The 17,725-nt window shown below is 48.5% G+C and overlaps 1 protein-coding gene across 1 annotated transcript in view; it reads right to left on the bottom strand.

Moving 5' to 3' along the window:
• Positions 1 to 168: 168 nt before the first annotated feature.
• Positions 169 to 17,725, bottom strand: part of MAP3K15 (mitogen-activated protein kinase kinase kinase 15) — a 118,571-nt gene continuing 101,014 nt past the window's right edge. Inside the window, 9 exon segments of the mRNA XM_064483209.1 lie at positions 169 to 305; positions 1,307 to 1,403; positions 3,312 to 3,460; positions 3,463 to 3,496; positions 4,299 to 4,404; positions 4,406 to 4,460; positions 4,876 to 5,067; positions 5,754 to 5,937; positions 9,865 to 10,022. Coding sequence (XP_064339279.1) covers positions 169 to 305; positions 1,307 to 1,403; positions 3,312 to 3,460; positions 3,463 to 3,496; positions 4,299 to 4,404; positions 4,406 to 4,460; positions 4,876 to 5,067; positions 5,754 to 5,937; positions 9,865 to 10,022 — 1,112 coding nt within the window.

Here is a 17,725-nt window from a genome sequence, read left to right as displayed (position 1 = left end):
CGCGCCTAGGCCCTGTACGGCACGCGTACCTTTAGGTGGGGGAACGACGAATGCTTTCTCTTAGTTTGCTTAGAACACATGCTTTCTAGACTCCCACAAGTGCAGTCTTTGCCTCAGTCCTTCCCCAAATTACGACCACGTCTGACCTGGCGGGGCGGGGGGAGTGTGCTAGTGCTGCTCGCGCTGCTGCCGCTGTTGCCGCTTTCTCAGGACAAGGACTATTCCTTGTGCACCAGGCACACTGTCAGGCACAGAGTAGGTGCTCAACGACCGCTTGCTGAAGGAACGAGTAGGGCCACTCAATGCTGTCAAACACACTGGGATGCTATGGAAATAATCTGCAGACGTTTCTGCTCTTCAGAAAACATCTTTAAAGCCACCCCCTCAATTTACAGTCAGCCGTGACAAAAGCTTGTCCTTGAAAACCAGATGCATAGATGGCAGGCTAAATTATGAGTCGCTTTGGGGCATCCAGAGGAATAAGGATGGTGCGAGAGGGCACGCTAAGTAGGACTCTGCTTGCCTGCTGCTCTGCTAAGTGCTTTTACCCTCCTTTGATTTCCGGATGCTGTAAGTGCTCCATTTAACCCTAGAGAACATGGCAGAAGGCAGGAAGCCCACTGAAGTGGCTCATTGGCAGCCAAACTGTGGAGTTCAGTTCAATCACCATCTTTTCCCAGAGTCCCCATCTTCTCACCAGTTACACCTGAATCCCGACTTCCAAGTTTTCTAAGCACTGAATGTGCATGTACAAGTGACTGGGCCTATTGCATTTGGCCCCAAAAGCCAGAGCATAGGCTCTGGGAGCAAGTAGCCATCTGTCGGCTGAGTAGGTGTGGGGTTTTAAACTTACGTGTCTGCCCAAACAGATGTTGAGCTGCTCCAGGCCCGAGACCATGTCTGGCTTAGCTTTGTGTCTCAAGCCCCCACCACAGGGCCAGAGGTTTCATAGGTGCTCGATAAATGTTCGTTGAGTAAACAGTGAAGAGGCCCATGCAGTAGCTCCGATCACCATGCCCGTCCCGTCGACCCCTTATGATCTGGGGGGCAGCTTAGAGGATGACTCAGTCCAGAAGAAACATAAGTCAGGTGGACACCCAGAGCAGCCTTTAATGCATTTGTGATTCATCTGGTTCTGAATGTACTGGTAGTTCATTATTGATCAGCATTCTGGAATCTACTGGAGTGCTTAACTGGTTTAACAGAGAATAACCTCAAGTATGTTAAGGCTCACTAGAACTAGCCAGATTTTAAATGGTCTCATACACGCACGCACGCATGCACGCGCAAGTGGGAAATCACTCACCATTAGATCTGAATTGTAACTGAAGATGATACAGTTGAGTGTTCTGTTCTAGAGTTTGCCGTGAAAGATTTTGGTACTCTCTTTTTGTTCCAAAAGTCTGGTTAAAAAAAAAAAAAAATCCATCATCCAGAGAGAGCCCAACACCAATTTTAATTCAGACATTTGTAGAACCTTAGAGGGTTTTTTTGTTTTTTTTTTTAATGGCATAATCCCAACGGTCAGGCTTCTGCAAAGTCCTGTGATCAGGTTTCAGCCTGTACACGGGCACCTTCTTTGTATTGCCTCCTCTTGAAAACAAAGACCAGCACTCGGGGTAGGTATATTTTGTCTCAAAATTTATCATGAACCAAAAGAGAACCTGATGGTGTTCAGTAGGACTCAGCCAAATAATTTCACCTTGTCTAAGTCAGGTCAAGTCGCTAAAACTAATGGTCAGGCTCTTTCCTCCTCACAGGAGACGAAGCCAAGGAAACGGAAGCCCTGCTCCCATTGGAACAGCTGGGGGAGAGGAGGGACCGCAAGAAAGGTGCTGCTCTGATGGTGGGAGGAACACTTACGGAACCCAGGCCTGTGCTAAATGCTTCATGGGAACTGGTCTCACACACCCGTCAGGACAGACCTATTACTCCTGCCAGCCTCACTAGGGGGTAGCTGCCTTCCTGCTGTGCCCAGCAACAGCTGAGGCATCGCTGTACTACAAGGGCAGGTGTGTCTGTAGGAGTCACATGTTTGGCAGCCATTTGCAGTTGAGTGCTGGCTGTTATTACTAATTCTACTGAGATGGAAGATAATAGGATGCCAGTCAACAGTGGAAAGGAATAACCTTGAACCCATATATAAACCATTTTATGAATTTGGTGATTATAAGCCTTACCAGAAAAAAAAATTTTTTAAAGAAGTGCTAAGCATTACTATCAACTTTCACATTTGTCGTATTTTTAAAACTTTAAATCTTGCCACCACCAGTTAATTAAAACTCCAGGTCTTTCTAAAAAGAAATGATTAGATTTATTTGAGGTTAGACTTCAGAGATCCCTAGGGGTGTATATAACTTCTTCCAAAATAGGTACACCTGACACTTTATCGCCTGTTAGATATTAGTCAGCTTTCCCAATGAGCATATGGCAACAAGGCATCACTTGGAACCAGTACCAACTAGTGTGCTATAGCTGTGGTTTATATATTTTGCAACCCTATTGATGATGTGATTCCCTAGAGCAATTGGGAATCATTTTATTTATTTCACAAGCTTTTTTTGAACAGCTACTATGTGCCAGGAAATGAACAAAACAGACCGGTTTTGTTGGGGGAAACTCCTGGCCATGCCAGGGTTCCTTGCCTGGGAAGGTAGACCACAAATGCCTGCCTAGGGATCATGACAAATCACAAGGCAGAGATTGAAAGACGAGAGGGCAGATTTCTTCGGGGTCAGGGTTATGGGATATGCGTCAGTTGACGAAGTGCTACCCGCCTCCCAACTCAGCTACTTAAATCACGGTGGGCGCAGATGTCCCTTGCCGAGCTTCTGGACCCACACACCCTGCTAATGACCCCATCTTGGTGAACAGACATCGAGAAAGAACTCTGGAATGTTGCTGCCTTTAGTGTGGCCTGTGGCAAGGCACAGTACCTCTCTGGCCCTGTGGTGGGGGCTTGAGACACAAAGCTAAGCCAGACATGGTCTCGGGCCTGGAGCAGCTCAACATCTGTTTGGGCAGACACGTAAGTTTAAAACCCCACACCTACTCAGCCGACAGATGGCTACTTGCTCCCAGAGCCTATGCTCTGGCTTTTGGGGCCAAATGCAATAGGCCCAGTCACTTGTACATGCACATTCAGTGCTTAGAAAACTTGGAAGTCGGGATTCAGGTGTAACTGGTGAGAAGATGGGGACTCTGGGAAAAGATGGTGATTGAACTGAACTCCACAGTTTGGCTGCCAATGAGCCACTTCAGTGGGCTTCCTGCCTTCTGCCATGTTCTCTAGGGCTAAATGGAGCACTTACAGTATCCTAAAATCCAAACAGTCCCAGGTGAATCTGATTGATGGATGAGCTGTCAAAGTCCAGGTCCACCTTTAGCTTTGATACCATGGATGCCATCACCCTGTGCTCTGAGGAGCGGATGAAGTCCCTCAGGATCCCAATTATTTGTTGACGTGGCCGACTGAGAGATGCAACTCTTCAGAACTCTGATCACCAACCCCCACCAAAAAATAAATCATTGAGAAAATCAGAGAGGGAGGGAAAATCCAAGAAAGACTGTGGGAAACTCGATTAACCAGACTGTCCATTATTCATTTCCTAATGGAACTGGAGAATCCCCAGGTGAGAAGTGGTCTCCGGTCCTGGAATTCCCTCCGTATCTTTCCTGTTGGGGGGCTGTGTAGCCCCATCTCCCCTCTGGCCCGCATACACACAACTAAGTCCCTCAAGGAAATGGCCCACCATCCTGCTTAGCCACTTGTAACACTTCGCGCCTCCACCCCAACAGCCCTTGTCAGAAGGCACACTTCATAGTGGCGTAATGGCCTCTTGGTAAAAGGACCTTTCCCCATCCCAAATAAAAAGTCAAATATTTCTATCCATAATTTTTCTCCCTAATGTGGCTATTCTCTCAGCTTCTTAGGGCAACTCTGTCCTGCAGCTGCGTGTTAACTCAGCTCCAGGGCTCAAAATGGGGGTAACGTGAGCGCCACGCTAAGGCAGGCTGTGCGCTGCCACTTGGCCTGTTTTCCACCAGGAGGCAGCACTGCCTCATCAATGCCCAGTTTCACCGCAGTGTTCCGCAAATTCAGGTTTCAGTGGAATCTTTTTTTTTTCCTTTTGTTTTATTTGAAGAGGAAAGGACATTGGGATATACTTACAGTGGTTAGTGTAACTGTGCGAGTGTTATAGGGTAGCAGGAACATCAGTCCTCTTTGGACCTGTTCCGGGACTTGGCCAAGGGCGGAGGGAGCAGGATTAATTAGCAGCTCCCAGCGCAGCCTCTACTTGGGCCACGCACTCCTACAGGTTGGAGTCCACCTGGTTCTGCTCCTCCCAGAGGATTTTGTACAGGATGGCGCTGCGCTCGTTGTCCTTGTGCAGCAGGAAGAGGGTCTCTGTCCTCGGGGGATGAGGCTGCACTCCGGTCTTCTGAGGCATAGCTGTCATCTGAAACACTGCGGATAAACACCCTTAGGGACCCACTGAGTACCCCAGGCAGTCTCCACACCGGGACACCATGGGGGCGGGGCTAAGAGGTGACTCCTCCGCATCCTCACCATCAAGAAATGAAACTGCAGGAGGTCCAGAGAGCATTTTCTAACCCCCGGAGCACCAGTGTTGGGGGATGGGGGAGTGAGTGTAAGGGAGAGAATAAGGGATGACAGGGGAGGAGGAAGGGGTGGGAGGGAAAGGGAAATGAGGAGAGGGAAAGGAGGAAGAAGGGACGAGAAGGGGAAGGAGAGGAAGGGACAGTGAGTGACCGCACTGCCCTCCTTGCTTGCACGGTTGACCAGCTGCCTAGCTGCCCTATCGACCTTGCAAAAAAGGCTGCACAAGCCTTTCATGGCCATCTGGTTTATACCTTGGAGGGACTCTGTCCCCCAACTGGTTGGGGGCGGGCTGTACCTGAGCCTGTGCTTGGGCACCTGGGCCTTCTTGAAGAACCTGTCAGGCTGGGCATCTGAGTCAGGGCAGACTGAGCTGTGCTCGCTGCTGCTGCCGCCCACCGGCTCCCGCGACAGGGACAGTGCCAGCACAGAGCCCCAGGCAGCCCCTCAGGCCAGGTGACCCACCCAGGGGCCTAAGGCTGTGCTGCTCTCACTGGGGATGCAAGCAATCACCCCAGAATCCTGGGGAGATGTAGGTTCTGCTTCAGCAGGTCCGGGATGGGCCCGACACTGCATTTCTAGCCAGCTCATGGAAAACACTGGGGTAGCAAGTCACCTTCTGGGAACAAGATGCTGAACTGCTCTGTCCTGGCTTCTGACCCCATCCATGCCAGGGCCACTCTAATGTCACACGCTCAAGAGGACTTACTGCCCTACAAGGGGCTGCTTGCTCCAGGGACCTGCGGGACAGACACTCCTTAATCAAGGTTGGGAGCAGCACAGGGTGACAGGCCGGGCGCCAAAAATGAAGCACCAGGCCCTCCAAGTGGAAAACACACGAAACCGCAGGCAAGGTGCCTCTCACCTCCCTCCTCGGCACAGTCCTAGAAGAAAGGCTTTAATGGAGAAGGGAGTATGTGAGGGCACATCGCTGTCACCTGTGGGGCTCCCTGTGTCTCTGCCAGGAAATCAAGGGACATTCACTCATTGGGTTTTGACAGCTCCACGCCTACTGCACCAATCCCTGCCACCCGTCACAAAAACGGGCACCGCGGGGGAAGCTGGTGTGCTCTCTCTGAGTAACAGACAAGCCCCGGCCTAACCCGAGCCCAGCTGTCCAGGTAGGCCTCACCTGCCAGCCTGAACGCAATTCAGTTCTTCTTGCCCTTGTTCACCTGCCTTAAGAAAACCTCTTGGAGCAGGCCAGCAGCAGTGACACGTTTGTGGGGGTCAGACTCAAAACAGAATAAAATGAAGGCTCTGGCTTCGGCTGAAAGGGTTTCCGGAATCTCAGGGTGAATCTTAAACATCGGTGCCTGCATTTGAGAGAGGTAACACGATGGGTCAGTGAGGCCTCGGGCAAGTCCAGGTGTATATGCCGACAACACAAAGCTCCTGCACCTGCCATCCTAGGAGGGGCTGCTGATGGATTCCAATAACGGCCTCGATGACTCGTGCCCTGGCTGCCCTCTAGAGACTCTGCCCACTTGGCTGTGGGGGAAGTGATACTGGGGGGCTCTCAGAGCCTAGACCTTAAGAAGCCTCGGGGCTTCTACTCTAGTCCTCTTGAAGCCCTGAGACCAACAGGCAGGGAAGACACCCAGGATGAAGGGCCACCACGTGCAAGTGGCCCTCCAAGAGCACTGTACTGCACTCAAGCCACCACACAAGTGAGTCCAGGCAAGAGCAGTGGCAGAGCCGACCATCAGCCCACAGATTTGTGAGAAATCAAAGGTGATCGTTTGAAGCCTCTGCAGTTTTGGGGTGGTTGGGTGTGCAGCAGAAGAGAACTGAGATGAGGCTTGGACCACAGCCTGTAACACGATGCTCTGAGGGTGTTCAAAGGCACCTGAGATCTGCTCTCTGATACCCAGGGTCTCCAAAAGACACCTGACACACCTCTCAGTCTCTGCATTCACAGCCCAAATCTCCAACCTACAGCTGTAAACCACAAGCAGACCAAACCTGGAGGCTGCTAACTCACAGCCCACACCCTCATCCCCACGGGGTACAACCGGCTGAGGGAGGAGGGCACTGCCCTTTCCTGCTTGGGCTTCTGCTACAATTTCTGCTTCAGCTTCCACTTCTGGCTAGCTCATCATTCTCCTGCTACAGGCTCCCTGTCCCTGCGACCTGTAGGGGAGCAGGAGTTGGGATGAGTTGTCACATCTCACTGTGACATGAGAGTGCTCATCCATCCTGCATAACCCCCACCCGTGTAACTGCTCCCATCAGGGGTGGGTGGCTCTCTAGTCATCTGAGCGGTTGTCATCTTTAAAGTTTGCAGTCTTGTCTTTTCCAAGCCCACTCAATAAGCCAGGAGCAGCAGCCATTCTGTCCTGCGGATCCACCCATTCCCAGCCCCTCGACAACCATGGGGCTGGCAAGGCCTCCTCTGCCCCCTCAGAGAGAACAGGGCACTGCCAAGAGGGGACGGCAAGCCTCCAACTTCACAGCCTAAAGTCCATCTCCCAGGGGCACACCCACCGTTTCTGCCCCGCTGCTCCTCGTGGGCAGGACGGACAGCTCGCGAGTTTGGGATTGAGGAGAGGAGGAGGGGGGCGTTACTATTCAACGAGCACAAGTTTCAGTTAAATCAGATGAAGAAGTTCTAGCGATCTGCTGTACCTTCAGTCAACAATACTGTAATTATGCACTTAAAAAAATCGTCAAGGGTCGATCTCATGTTAAGTGTTCTTACTACAATCGTGTAACAGTTTTTGAAAACAAGTTTTGGATTTTGAGACACTAAACACTGCATGTTTCAACCCCTAAGACCTGAAATGCAGGGCACGTTCCATGTGGCACCTCTCACCTGAGGGGGGCCAGAGACAAAAACTCTGGACAAGAACTCAAAAGAGGAAACGGGAGCATCTCCCCTGGCTCTTGGAAAGAAAAGAGCAAACGTGGGCACCACCCCAGCACCCTGCAAGCACGTTACTTTTACAGGCGCTCTACTCTCGAGGTCCCTGTATTTGTTTCTTAGGGCTGCCGCAAACTGGGTGGCGTCAAACAATGCAAATGTATTCTCTCACAGTTCTGGACGCTGGAAGTCCAAAATCAAGGTGCTGACAGGGCCCCACTCCCTCGGAAACCTGTAGGGGAATTCTTCCTCGCCTCTTCCTAGCTCTGCTGGCTCGCTTCTAGATGTGTCACTCCCATCTCTGCCTCCACGTGGCCATGTCCTCCCTGTGTCTCTCCATGACATCTGTGAGTGTCTAGCTCTGTGTCCCAGATTCTGCCTTTTAGGAAGATACCAGTTCTACTAGATTAGGGCCAGTATGATTATCTCTGCAAAGATCCTATTTCCAAAGAAGGTCAAATTCTGAGGTACTAGGGTAATGACTCCAAAATATCTTTTTCCAGGGAGGGGACACAGTTCAATCCATAACAGCCCCTTTGGGAGAAAGACAGTTCCCTGTTTCAGATACTGCCCACAAGACTCTTGAAGTTTTCTGAAGGATTCTAGAGTTTCCAGAAATAATTTCTATAGTCTTTGCAAAGAGGACACACGGGGCGTTATTTACTTAAGAATAGCTTTCTAGTTTGCAATAAAAATAGACCTGACATACCATCCAAAAGCACCTGCATCGCTAACTAGCTAACCAAACACAAGAGCGAGGAAGAGGGCCAGGGGAGCCGCTCGGGCCCTGTGGACCAACTGAGGAGTCACAGCCTCCAGACGGGTGTCCAGAGTGTGGCAGGAGTTGGCAGCAGACCAGAGAGCAGAAGCCATGGCTCTCGGGGGCCCCGGCGTTTCCCCGGCACCAGCTGGCATTTATTCTGAGGCCTGTGACTGAAGCTGCAGGAAGACCTTTGCTGGCCCCAGCTGGCTGCATCCTGGACAGACACTGACAGGCTGGGGAGGTCACTGCTGTCCACCAGCCCTGGTGTTCAGGGTCTTGTTGGGATTGCAGGTTCTAGGAGACACTTGTCGACTTGAGGTCTTGGCTTTGGGGTGACCTGACAGCTTCTGGGAGGCTGGGAAGTTTGGAGAACCTTCTGCAGGGGCTGGGCAGAGGAGCGCTTGGCAGAGAAGCCAGAAGCAAGGCCTCTGGAACGACGTTCTATCAGGCTGCTTCCATGCGCTGCGACCTGGTCATCCAGAAATGCGGCCACTTGGCCTTTTGTGACTCTACTCTCTTCCTTCCTAGCTTTGGGCCAAACGAAAGTGCTCCTCAGAAGGTTCTCGGTGCTGGTAACAGGCTCGGAAAGGCTACAGCTGCTCTTCAACTTCTCCAAGCATCCAGGGAGCCCCAAGCCGCACACCCGGCCTTGGACACACTGGGCTGCCCTGGCATCAGCTTCCCTTGGGGTGGCAAGCATGCATGTCCCTTCCCGAGGGAGCGTGCCCAGCGTAACCCCCCACTGGCACGGCCAGTCAGTTCCACGTGGGCCTCAACACCCAGGTCACCCTTCCTGTCAGCTCTGGGAAGGTTTTCAGAAGGACAAAGGAGACAGTATCTAATACTCAAAGTTCCCTCTCTCCAAATCTAGTCAGAAGTGTGTCCTCTAAAGACACAGACCCATGTGACCTCTGAGCCTTACAGTGTAAAAGCAAATACAAATTAACTAAGAGGTTTAATTGTCCTGGTTGGAAATAAAGGAAGAGACCTCCCCACACACCTTTCTTAGAGCATGCACTTTAGGAAACCTGTCTGTCTCTTTGAGATGTATGTAAATCTTTTTAAAAGCTAAATAAGCCTCTTGCCAGAAGTGTCTTTCTCAAGGACCTGGGGGCCATCCCTTTGAAATGTCATCATCAGGGCAGACAGCGCCCCAATTTGGGGGTTTCTGTGGGAGGGCAGGAGCCTAACTTCAGTGGAACCTGACTCCAAAACTACCTCCCGTCCTAAAGATTTGAGAGGTTGATTTTTCCTCTGGGTAAAGCCGATTAGCTAACACTAATGTCACCCCAGTTACCAGGGGAATCTCAGATGAACTACTGTGACCGGTGGTGCTGTCTAGTCCTTGCACCCGAGTAATAGTTAGCAGCTCTCTTGAGAACATAGACGTAAAGCGTTGTATCTGCTTGGCTGTAGGGAAGGCCGAGAGTTCTGCCTTTCCGGGCTATTAGCAGTTTGCCTGTCATGCACATCACCTTCTGATTTCATGCTTATTCAATAATACACTGTTTTCTTTCCCTTTCACCTCTGGGGAGAGATTTCTGGACTGGGAGGAGATTTCTGATTTTAATTCTATTTCCCCAACACCAGCAACCTAAATCACCAGAGATGTCTTACTTTGAACACTGCTGCCTGTGGTTCACCGAGCTCACGGAACGGAGGTCTGCTGGTGGCCATCTCAATGACAGGGCAGCCCAGGGACCAGATACCAGCTGGGACACCGCATCCACAAGGTCCTTGATCGATAATTTTGGGCGCCATGTACTGCAGAGTGCCTACTGGGAAAAAATGAAAGATCATGGGCACCATCTTGTTTAAAACCTAAGGGGCTGATCAAGGAGGTGAAAGACTTCAACATGGAGACCTACAAAACACTGATAGAGGAAATTAAAAATGACTTAAAGAAATAGAAAGATATCCCATGCTCTTGGATTGGAAGAATCAATATTGTTAAAATGCCCACACTGCCCAAGGCAATCTATAGGTTTAATGCAATCCCTATCAAATTACCCAGGACATTTTTCACAAAACTAGAACAAACAACGCTAAAATTTATATGGAATCACAAAAGACCCAGAATTGCCAAAGCAATATGGACAAAAAAGAATGAAGCTAGAGGAATAACCCTCCCAGACTTCAGACAATACTACAGACCTACAGTAATCAAAACAGCACGGTATTGACATAAAAACAGACATATGGATCAATGGAACATAACAGAGAGCCCAGAGATAAACCCACAGACTTACAGTCAGTTAATCTTCAACAAAAGAGGCAAGAATATACAATGGAGAAAAGACAGTCTCTTCAGCAAATGGTGTTGGGAAAACTGGACAGCAGCATGTAAACCAATGAAGTTAGAATATTCCCTCACACTGTACACAAAAATAAACTCAAAAAAGCTCAAAGACTTAAATATAAAACAAGACATGATAAACCTCCTAGGAGAAAACATAGGCAAAAACATTATCCAACATAAATTTTAGCAATGTTCTCCTAGGGCAGTCTTCCCAGGCAATAGAAATAAAAGCAAAACTAAACAAATGGGACCTAATTAGACTTACAAGCTTTTGCACAGCAAAGGAAACCACAAGCAAAACAAAATGACAACCTATGGAATGGGAGAAAATATTTGCAAAGATAAGACTTACAAGGGCTTCATTTCCAGAATATATAAACAGATCCTACAACTTAATAACAAAAAAACAAACAACCCAATCCACAAATGGGCAGAAGACCTAAACTAGCATTTCTGCAATGAAGACATACGAATGGCCAATAGACATATGAAAAAATGCTCAATATCACTAATTATCAGAGAAATGCAAGTCAAAACTACAATGAGGTATCACCTCACACTAGTTAGAATGGCCATCATTCAAAAGTCCACAAATGGTAACTGCTGGAGAGGCTGTGGAGAAAAGGGAACCCTCCTATACTGCGGGCAGGAATGGACTTTGCTGCAGCCATTGTGGAAAACAGTATGGAGATTCCTCAAAAGACTAAACATAGACTTACCATGTGATCCAGCAATCCCACTCCTGGGTACATATCTGGAGGGAACCGTAATTGAAAGAGATACATGCACCCCAATGTTCATAGCAGCACTATTTACAATGGCTAAGACATGGAAACAACCTAAATGTCCATCAACAGATGACTGGATAATGAAGTTGTGGTCTATTTATGCAATGGAAGACTACTCAGCCATAAAAAAGAATAAAATAATGCCACTTGCAGCAACATGGATGGACCTGGAGATCATCATTCTAAGTGAAGTAAGCCAGAAAGAGAGAAAAATACCATATGATATCGCTTATATGTGGAATCAAAAAAAAAAAAAAAAAGGACAAATGAACTTATTTACAAAACAGAAACAGACTCACAGACATAGAAAACAAACTTACAGTTACCAGGGGGAGAAGGGGGTGGGAAGTGATAAATTGGTAGCTTGAGATTTGCAGATACTAATATATATAAAATAAAAAAGAAGTTCATACTGTACAGCACAGGGAACTATATTCAATATCTTATAATAACCTTTAATGAAAAAATATGAAAACAAATATATGTATGTATATGCATGACTGTGACATTGTGCTGTACACCAGAAACTGACACATTGTAACTGACTGTGCTTCAGTTTAAAAAAAAAAAGTTAATGCACTTAAAATAAATAAATAAATAAAACCTAAGAGGACCATTAGTAAATAAGTGTGTGAACTTTAACTCTCATATTAACGACAGATGGGGTCTGGGCTCATGCATAAATGATGTTGTTGCATCTTTTCGTTCACCAGAGACATACAATATGCCTTCCATTAAAGGCATTTAATACTAGTCACATTGAGAGAAGATTCCTTAGATCCTCAAAGGATAAATGGGACCAATTCAATTCCATAAACACATATTACTGCATGGCAGATAGAGGGAAACCACAATATAAGAAACACAGTGCCTGACCTTTACAAGCTGCCTAGTGGAGAAGACAGACATGATGATGGTGGTGATGACGAGGGTGGCAGTGGTGATGGTGAAATGTAGTAAGTGTTCTAACAGGTGTACACAGAGGGCACTGACAACATGGATGGAAAAGTGCTTGATTCTGCCTGGTTTGAGTCAGGGGAAGCTCTAGCTGTGTCAATTTGAGTCTCTGAGAAATAAATACTAGGACAGAATTAGACATACAAGAGATGTACTGGGGAGAAGGTATACAAAGGATAAAGGGGGCGAGAGCAGGCAGGGCAGGGAGAGCTGTCAGACCCCAATGCAGGTCTGGCACCTGCAAAAGGAAGGGGGAAGGAAAAGTCTCAGGTGGCAGAGCAGCTCTGACACAGCTTTAGCCAGGCCACCAGGGAAGCCCGGACCCAAAGCTGTTCATTGGAAGAGTGTCACCAGGGTTCTAGTATCCCCACCATGCTCAGTCACTGGCCGGGAGCAGGCAGGGCAAAGCGTGACCTTGCCACGAGCGTGGTGGCTGACCCAAACAAGTGGTGGCTGGGACTGCCGGTGAAGTAGACACCTGCCATGAAGCTCGAAGACGTAGACAAAGGAATAGGAAGACTTCTAGGAAAGGGGAAGAGCTCTAGCCAAGGCCTGTGGGTGTGAAGTATAGTGATTCTGGGGAGACGGGAACCATATTTGACATAAGGCAGGGGGTGCAAAAATGAAGGAGGCAGTGACCTGGGTGCAGCCCAAATGGCAAACTGTGTTCTGAAGGCTGTGGCTTTGGACTTTCTCCTGTGGATCACGAGCCACCAGAGGTTGCCACAGGGAAGACGATGATCAGATACTGTATGGAGAGGAGAAAGGGTTATTGGAGCGATGGGGCAGAGAGGTCAATCAAAGGCTCTGGGAATAAGATCTTTGGTTTTCTTTGAAACTAAGCCTGAAGAAAGGGGAAAGGGGAAATGTGGAAGCAACAGTAGCAGGTGCTATGTGCTGGCAAAGAGGTTTATAATGAACAGCAAACTCAGAGATGATAGTGGCCAAGGTGTGAATATAGAACACTGATGCCCAGAGACATTCCAGTGCCTGTCTCAAGACCACACAACCAAAGCAGGTTTCCTGAGTCCTGATGAATGACAAAAAAAGGCCCATTGGTTAAAATAAGTTTGGAGATGCCACCTACTACCTGCTCCTCTGAAAGATCCAATGTCTTACCATTTCTTTCCTGTAAGGATTTTAAAGGCTCTAGAACAGCTCTGACCAATAGGATGTTCCGTAACAATGGAAACGTTCTGTTCTGTGCAGTTCAGTGTGGTAGCCACCAGCCACATGAGACTGTTGGGCTCTTGAAATGTGACTGGTGAGACTGAAGACAATTTACAATTTTTTAAAAACTTCAATTTTATTTAATTCTTCCTCATTTAAAGTTAAATGTAAATCGGGTTGCATCAGTGAGTGCAAGAGATGAGCATGGCAAAAATGACAGCTTTGGGGTCCTGAGCTGAAAGCCTGGTGCGGAAGTGCTCAGTTGGCTGCAGGGCTGGGCAAGCTGGAGGCTCGCGGTGCCTGCTGCAGTGTTAGGAGATCTCGGCGCCCCAGGAAGGGAACTTCCAGTGACACAATATCCCCTACAGGCTCCCACTACCGTGAACAACACAGAGAGAGGCCTTGGCAGGGAATGTGCCTTCTAACTAACCCATAAATCATTAACTAAGAAGACTTGACAGAGCTGTTTATTAAGCTGTTCTCTCTTGGCTCTGCCACACCAGCTCTGGGATTCTGCAAACCACACTTCTGCCTGGCGTCCGCCACTAGGCGGCTGGGTCAGAGGAGAGACAAGAGTGCACGTGCACAAGCGCCAAGAAGGAGGGGCTGCTAGCTCCTTCCTGCCTGCTCACTTTCTTCTAAGCAAGCCTCACTTTGGACCCTCAGTTGGTTCCAATAGCAGCGCTTGGCTCATTTTCAGCTTTTTCTTTTTTTTAACCCCCCTCATACTACCAGAGCCAGCCTCATCTTGCCCCGTTCAGAGTTACCTGCTCCAGCCCAGTGGCGCCCCCTCCTGAAAGGTGTGACTGCCACCCTCCTCTTTGCTCCCCCAAGCCCTAGGGATGTGGGTTGTAGCCATAATGTGACTTCTAGCCATATAATTGGGAGGTGTAGAGCAGTCATGGAAAACTGGCTGCTCCGTTTTATTTACTACTATATTCAAAGGGAAACTGTCCACTCACAGCAAGCAGCCCAACAAAGAGAGACGGATCCACACAACTATTTCCGAGAGTCGAGGTTCCATCTCCAGGCAGTGTGCACATTGTGGGTGTGTACCAGCTGTACTAAAGGCTGGCTTCTGCAGAGAAACCCAAGTGAGGACGTCATGGGGGGCAAGTGAATGGAGAAATCCTGGGAAATTTGCTTAAATCTGGCTCTCTTAGGGGTTTCATGTCTTTCGTAAACTGCATTTCCCCCAGGGTATGCCCACCACACTGGTCCCTCAATCAGCCAGCCAGCCAGCCTTGGCCCTAAGGTGCAGCGATGCAGAGTTCAAAACAACGCAGGAGACCCACAGGTGTCAACCCAATCCCCTTGGGACATGAGATCCATTGCGGTCTCCAGGACAATTGTCCAAGCAAGTTTTTCAAATTATCAGCAAAGGACAGACATGGCACAGGACAATAATTCAGGAGTTATGACTGAGGTGCCAAGATATGACCCAGATACCAAGGAAAGGGGTGAAAGAGAAACCACAGACGCATGTTTCTATGGGGGCCTCAAATAACTGGTTACACAACACGTGGGCCCCTAGCCCCGGGGTCTCCCACCAGATCAAGGTTTAAAAGGGTTGAGAGAGGGACTGGAAGGGGGAGGTTGAAAGCAACTTCTTTAGACAGCTGTGCTAGGAGGTCTACCCTCTCTAGTTACAGAAGTCAGGGAAGGGCTGTCCCCAGAAGGGTGCGGGCCCATGGCGGCTCAAGAAACTCAACATCCACTCAGGATAAATGCACTTGAAAGGAGGCCACACATGTTAGCATCTTCTATAGGCCTCTTGAGGGAGCGTTAGAGCCCAAAGTTTCCAAATTTAATATTAATGAAGTAGCAAAAAGAGAAGTAAGGTGCAGCTTTCCATGGTCCTGGGGCCACCCCGGTTGCCCTGTCCCAGAGATGGGCCTGGAGGGAGGGGCCACGACTTCCTCCTAACCCAGAGCCCATCCCCACTGGGCGCACTCAGAGCTCCACATGTATGTGTCCCCTGCAAAGAAGCTGCACATGGTTCCCATGGGAGCAAAAGCAGCTGACAGCAGCAGAGTGGGGCCCATATGGTCTGGGGACATCGCCACATCCTCTTGATGAGGGTGAAAGATGCATGAATCTTGGACACCAGATTCTAATTGTAGAAATACTGCTTTAGGGTCTTTTAAAAAGGAATCCCGCCCAAAGATAGCCTTCCAGGGCTTGCTTCCCTCAGTATGAAAAGATGGAGGGGTAGGTACAGCGTGCAGGGTAAAAGATCAGGGTGAGGGGGTTGGGGGCGGTCAGCCAAAGGTCAGGCCCCTGCCCACGACCTGGGAATTGTATTCAGAGGGATCCGGCAGCAAAAAGGTAACAGCAACCATCAGCCAGGCCAAGAGTACAGGAAACCAGCCTAGAACGGTGCGAGTCAAGTGACAACTTTCTGTCCCCCTTTCCTCTCCTACTCGCAGCTGGTGAGTAGGGAAGGAGGCGAGGGAGGGAGGGAGGGCCGACACCCCGACTCCCCGGCTGCCTGCCACAAAGCCAGCAGGGGCAGGGGAGAGGAGTCTGCCCCTCGAATGAGGACCAGTGTGCTGATGAGCACAGGCAGACCCCGGAGACACCGCGGGTTCAGTTCCAGACCACAATAAAGCACATTTGGCAATAAAGCGAGTCACATGAATTTTTTTGGTTTCCCAGTGTATATAAAAGTTATGCTCACACTATACTGTGGTCTATTAAGTGTGCAGTAGCGTTATGTCTAAAAAATAAGGTACATACCTTAATTAAACAATGCTTTATCGCTAAAAACATGCTGACCATCATCTAACAACGCAGGGTTGCCGCAGACCTTCAATTTGTAAGAAATGCAGGATCTGTGAAGCGCAATAAAGCCAACCACAATTAAATGGGAGGGACGCCTGTGTGTCAGCCGGGACCCTTTCAATGACTGGATTCACATTGCGTTTGCTTCTCGCGGTGCCATTAAGACTTACTCTTTGTTATCTCAGGGTGACTGGAAAAGTCATGGAAAGGATTACTTCCGTGAGCAGGATGGAAAGGGCCGTGGGAGACAAAAATAAAAATAAAAATCACACCCTTTGAGTCTGACAGGTTCAACATGTTAGTTATGCACATAAACTCGATTCTCTCAAAAACTCCTGCCAACTCTAAGAACCTGTGACTTCTAAGTGCAAATTAGCATTTATTTAACACAGACTTCAGCTGTACTTGCTATAAACCAGGTACTGGTTAAAGCACTTCATCAATATTAACTCATTTAATCCACATAAAAACCCTATGAAGTAGGTATTATGATTATCTCTGTTTTACTTATGAAGAAACTGAGACACAGAGAGGTTAAGTAACATGCCCAAGGTCACACAGCTCGCAAGTGGTTGAGCCACAATTTGAACCAAGGCTGTTTACAGCCATAGATCAGAACAGAGGTCCCGTCCCGAGTTCCACTTCGGGTATCTACCAAAGAGACATGAAAACATGTGTTCACATGAAGGCTTGTATGTGAATGTTCACAGCAGTATCATTCACAATAGCCAAAAAGGGGAAACAATCCAAATGACCATTAACTGACAGATGAGAAAACAAAATGTGGTCTATACAATGGAATACTATTGAGCCAGAAAAAGAATGAAGTACCGATACACACCTCAGCACGGGTGAACCTCGAAAAGATTATGTGAGGTGTAAGTAGCTGGATACAAAAGTCACACATTGTATCATTCCATCTATATGAAATCTCCAGAGCAGGAAAGTCTATACAGAGAGTAGATCAGTGGCTGCTGGGGGCTGGGGAGAGCATGGGGACAGACTGCAAGGTGACACCTTTTTGGGGTGATGGAAAACAGGCAAAAATTGGATTGTGGCGATGGCTGTACAACTTGGAAAATCTACCAGAAACCATTGAAATTGGCACTTTGAATAGGTACATTTTATGATGCGTAAGTTAAACCTCAATAAAGCTGTTGCAAAACCAAAAGCAAAGGGGGCTGACCCTGGCCATAAGGGCCCTTCCTCCTGTTGTGGCCTGTTTACACCTACGGGGAAAACCCTTCGGAGGAACACAGGATAGGAGGATCTCGGGCCAAGAAGTTGCCTGAAGATTTTGTCTCTCCTTCCAGGCTCTGACAGCCTCCAGGCATTTGCGTGGAAACGCCCCACCATGTCCACCTGCACCCAGTCGGAGCTTCGCACTGAGCAGCTGAAATTTCTTTACAGAACTGCTCTGTTTTGCAAAGAGTAATTACATGCAGGGGAATTTCCTACCCAAAATGAGACCCCTTCTTTA

Source organism: Camelus dromedarius, chromosome X, assembly GCF_036321535.1.
Source record: "Camelus dromedarius isolate mCamDro1 chromosome X, mCamDro1.pat, whole genome shotgun sequence".
NCBI lineage: Eukaryota > Metazoa > Chordata > Mammalia > Artiodactyla > Camelidae > Camelus > Camelus dromedarius.
The sequence above is the reverse complement of the archived record's forward strand: the minus strand, read 5'-3'. Positions and strand labels throughout refer to the sequence as shown.